The sequence below is a fragment of the Beta vulgaris genome, chromosome 7, assembly GCF_026745355.1.
Source record: "Beta vulgaris subsp. vulgaris cultivar EL10 chromosome 7, EL10.2, whole genome shotgun sequence".
NCBI classification, from domain to species: Eukaryota; Viridiplantae; Streptophyta; class Magnoliopsida; order Caryophyllales; family Amaranthaceae; genus Beta; species Beta vulgaris.
The window spans coordinates 3,371,066-3,376,255 of NC_079208.1; the positions used below are offsets into that span (position 1 = coordinate 3,371,066).

Genomic DNA, 5,190 nt, shown 5'->3' on the forward strand with positions numbered 1-5,190 from the left:
AGCTCTTCTTCATAGTTCTATTCCTATGTCATCATGTTACTTCCTTTTATTTTATTTTTTCTCTCTAATATTCTAGATAATACTAGGCTAGAATTTCACTAGATTTTTCTAGATTAGTTTTCAACAAATTTTGACTCGAAATAAGGAATTGATCGAGGCAAACAATGAGGGCCGGTATAGGAGGAAGAGCTTCCTACATATTCTACATGTTGGTGTTGATCGTATCAATATTCAATAGAATAGGAGGGGCCGAGGGGCTAGATTTCCTTTTTTTTCCATGTACACAAATTCTAGAACAATAATCTTTGTTTTTGACAATTATAGATTTCCCAAGAATTCCTACATGTTGAATTTTCCTCTGGCACAACTAACACTTCCCGATTATTTCAGTCGAACTTTGACCATAATTATCAAAGACTAGTATTCCAACACCGGCTACTAACTTTCTACAGAAGATGATGAGCCATATTATATAAACTCAACCTCTATATGTCCAATTTACATACCACATCCTTAGCTTTCTAAGTCCTACCCTATTATATACTCGGTTACTCCTATCTCAATTATAAACATAAACATTCAATCAAACTTTGTTGCAATGGCTCCTACTCTTATGCCAGTGCAAGAAATCCTCGAAGGGGGTGTTGTGCCCAAAGGCTACATTCAAACCAAGGATGACTACCAAGTTGGTGATACCCCTCCTGCTTTGATGACTGATCCGACGATCGATTTCTCTCTCCTCTCTTCATCATCCCTTGAAGAGCTTGCAAAGCTACACTCTGCTCTCACTTCATGGGGATGCGCTCAGGTTGTTCAACTCAAGTTAACTTATTTCTGCTAAACTCATTTTACTAAAGTTAACTCATCCCTTGTAGAAAATGTATGTTATAGATACTTCCTCCGTAACAAAAATCACTTTGTAAAGCATAATATACTCAATTGTTGCATTTTTTCTGTATGCAAATGAAGTATACCTGTAAAATAGCTAGAGTAGTAAAGTAGGTTTGATCAGCATTTTGAGTTTCTATGATCCAATCGTTATGCATGCATGTGGTTTCCATCACACATTGAGGAGGTATATGAATCTAACGATATAATTTTTGTGAGTTGCAGATAGTGAACCATGGTATGTCACTTGCATTACTCGACGAGGTACGAGAAATGAGCAAGCAGTTCTTCAAACTGCCTCTAGAGGAAAAGGAAAAATACTCTTCAAAAGGTGATGATCTTGAAGGTTATGGAAATACTAATGCCACTCAACAAGGAAGCCTCAACTGGAATGATAAGTTGCATCTCCAAGTTTATCCTGTGGAAAAACGGCAGCTTGATTTTTGGCCACAAAATCCACACCATTTTAGGTAACTTTATTTATTATTGGAACATACTGACTATTCTGAGGTCAATCATACAATTATTTCACCAAAAAATAAAATAAAATAATGGATAATAAGGATTGATAATTCTTTCTTCTATTACTCGTTTCCTGATCTACAAGTTATCATTATCTTCCATTTCTTAATATTTGCTGGCAATTGTGTGACTTTTGCAGTATTTATTAATTAACTTCGACTACAATTATTTGTTATCACTTATAAAATAAAAATTTGATAATTAGGTAATATGGTATTAGATGCGATTAAATAACATATATTTTCTAAATATTAAGATTTATAATTTTCAATAATTATAGATATTAATAGTCAAGAGATGTGTTGTCAAAAGTAAAAGTCAAATGTTACGAGTATTGTATAATAGAGGAAATATTTATTTTTAATCCGGTTACATTAGTTTTAACATTAGTTTCCAAAAACAAACCTTTTGTAATATTTATAATGGTAAAAAGTGTCCGCTGACAAGCATATAATTTTTATTTTTTTAAAAGTAAGAAGAAATAAAGGTAGTATTTCGTTTTACATGAGCAAAACAAATAAATTATCAAAGTAATTCATATCTAATTTACAGGAAAACCTTGCATGAGTATTCAGAGAAGAACAAGATGGTATTTAGGACGCTCCTTAAATCCATGGCACTTTCGCTGAATTTGGAAGAGGAGTGTTTTTTTGAAATGTGGGGAGATGAAGAAAAAGATTCAACATATGCAAGATTCAATTTTTATCCTCGATGCCCAATGTCAGATAAAGTTGTTGGGCTTAAACCTCATGGGGATGGAACTGTCCTCACTCTTCTTTTGCAAGACAAAGAAGTTGAAGGCCTTCAAGTCCTCAAAGATAATCAATGGTTTCGGGTTCCTGTCATCCCTGAAGCCCTCACCATCCTTGTTGGTGATCAAATGGAGGTAATACTAGCATGTCAAAGTAAAATGTCATATATAAGATAGTCGTAAAATTCATGTTCGTATCCTATCCCTATTAAAAAGTCCAACTTTTTTAAAATTTAACCCACGAATAATTAACTTTCAATTTTATTGATTTTTCCATTATTTAAAAATGGTAACATTTTGAGTTTTGTACTAACTGAAAACCATATTCTGACCATGATCTTTTAAAAAATTTCAAATCAAATGTTGCTGCTTAAAATGTTATTGGTTTTGTTTTGATGTAAGTTATTAAAAATATTTATAAATTTTTAAATAATTAGTTATGATTTTATTAATTATATTTTCCTGGCATAATTTCTCTTTACGTTGTACGTATATCACATTGCAGATAACGAGTAATGGCATCTTCAAAAGTCCGACACACAAGGCAGTCGTAAACCCACAATACGATAGGATGTCCTTAGCTATGCTTTTTATTCCAAGCTCGGACACGGAAATTGGGCCAGTAGATGAGCTAATCACTAATGAGAGACCCCAATTATATAAGAGGCTCAAGAACTATGGCGAACAAGTTTACACACAATCTATTCCTTCAGGACAGAGGCCTATCGACATCGTCAAAATCAATTACTAGAATTTTCTCCGATTATTATGTGTTTGATAGATATACAGACCATGGTCGCAATCTAGTCTATTATTACATCACGAATGTTTTACTTGTGAATCTCTACGAATAAAGTAACGAATCGATTTAGCACGATAAAAAACAGATGATTTTAGTTTTTTTTTCCCCCCACCTAATCATTGTAATAACTTAGTCAATATCGGATCCTGTTTGTTTTTAATTCAATCGATTATTATTTCTCCATTATTATCTTTATGTTATGTAGCTAGTAGAGGACTTTAAAAATAAATACTAAATTGCCAAATTTTACTTCACACTTATGTAATTTCTAAAGTATCAAAACTAGCTATAAGATGCTACTGAATCAACACAACGATAAACAAACTCAAAGTATTCCTCGGTAGTCGACTCCATCCTAAATAACTTGTTATATGAAAAGTATACTTAACTAAATAATTAAATTGATAGAAGTGAAAATCGACCTGGATATTTCAATACGAAGCAGAGTTTGGTACACATACGACCAATTAAGGCTAAAGGAGATTTCATACTAAAACCAATAGGCTATAGTAGAAGTAGCTTCGCTATAGCTTATATTATAGTATTTTCTCTCTTTTTCCTCCAATGTGGAACAACTCACATATGCACAACATATATGCGGTTAAATATAATCTTGTTGTAATAACACCTCATTTTCCCTCCGAATTAATTACTATTATGATTTATGAGCTTATTTTAAGTTGCATTGGTCAAATTTCAAATTTAAGGGGCCAACTTTTAAGTTAAAGGGGTCAAATGTAAGTTAAAGGGGTCAATTATAAACAAGACTTCTACTTTTACCTTTGTTGGTGAAAAATCAGTTGATTGACTTTACAAACAAGTCAATGCACACCTAATAGTTAGATACTAAACGCCACATGAGTCTTAGTCCCTGGGGGTTACCGGTTTTAATTGGATAAAACCTTGCTAACGTACTTTGTTGTAATCTAATTAATTAAACTACAACGACTAATAAATTCAAGTGAGAAGTATTAAATAGAACAAATGACGCAATAATTAATCTATTAGTTAGAGCTGAACATTCCCATTCAAATCACAAACTTCTAGAAAAAATTTTTATAACACACATGAGGATAATTCAGGCTGGACAATTAAAGGGAAAACACAAAGATGATTACCACCATGAGTTTCAGCTAAAACTGGAGATGAACAAACTTGTCACTTAGTACATGCTCTAGATCTAAGAACTAAACTATAACCCCAGAAGGGGGTTGGCTAGGCTAGGCTAAGGCTAAGCTAGAAAGAAAGTAAATTGCACGTTGTTGTGTGTTGTGCTTGTTGTCTTTTCCTTGATACTTTCACTTGTATTTATATTCCAACATTATGCGTAACTCCCATGCATCTTTGGAGCAAAATGATATGAATCATCTATGATTCAAATCATAATTGCCTTTTCTGGCGCTGGAATGACCACGTCTCAATGCCCACGTAGCTTGCCCCATGATCAGATTATTGATTATCCACGTCTTCGTAGTTGTTTTACCTCCATCTCCTGAACAGTCCACTTGATTCTTAACTTCTGTGGACTTTCTTTTCTGAGCTTTTGGTGTTTGATTTTCGTTGACTTTCTCTCATGGGCCTCCTAATATGATTGGGCTTCCACATCAACATAAATATTAAACCCTTTGGGGCCTAATACAACGTACCACAATAAATACTTAGCTGTCATTTGAAAATGGTAGTAACAACCTTAAATCAGTCACTTTTACTATGAGTTTGTTTAGGGAAAAAATAACATCCATCCTAAACGGTCTTCTGACTTCTATGAGAATTAATTTAAAAAAATTTAAGGGTTGAGCTCTAGTTTTGGAACAACATTAAAAACCAATGCAACATGATAACACATGAGTGATTTCTCTTGTTCCTGACTTTTGAGACTGGAGTACGTACGTTTTATACGTGTCCATCTTTTTATGCAAAGATATGAAATGTAGGATTAATCTCTTAGTCATCGAATCATTTGAAGCCTAAATTATAAAGTTTGGATGTTTTGCTAATATTCGTTTAGTGAAAAGTTTGATGTTTTTTCTGCATTTAATTTGTTAAAAGAGACGTTTTCCACGTTTAATTTGTGTTTGTCATTACTTTAATCTTTGCTCCTTTATTAGATTTATGTATATTATTTTCTTGCTAGTATTCTTATATGTCAGTCCTAACAACCTGCGGAGTGTGGTTATCACAAGGTTGTGAAAGATGTTTACTCTGTTAGAACAAGAGTAATCGCAAT

At 33.1% G+C, this 5,190-nt stretch overlaps 1 protein-coding gene across 1 annotated transcript; it reads left to right on the forward strand.

The window, feature by feature from the left end:
* The first annotated feature begins 234 nt into the window (after positions 1-234).
* Positions 235-3,155, forward strand: LOC104898301 (jasmonate-induced oxygenase 4). The gene is made up of 4 exons (XM_010685356.4): positions 235-808; positions 1,114-1,358; positions 1,963-2,296; positions 2,667-3,155. Exons 1-4 carry the CDS (start codon positions 599-601, stop codon positions 2,910-2,912), a joined length of 1,035 nt encoding a protein of 344 aa, XP_010683658.2. The 5' UTR covers positions 235-598; the 3' UTR covers positions 2,913-3,155.
* Positions 3,156-5,190: the final 2,035 nt, after the last annotated feature.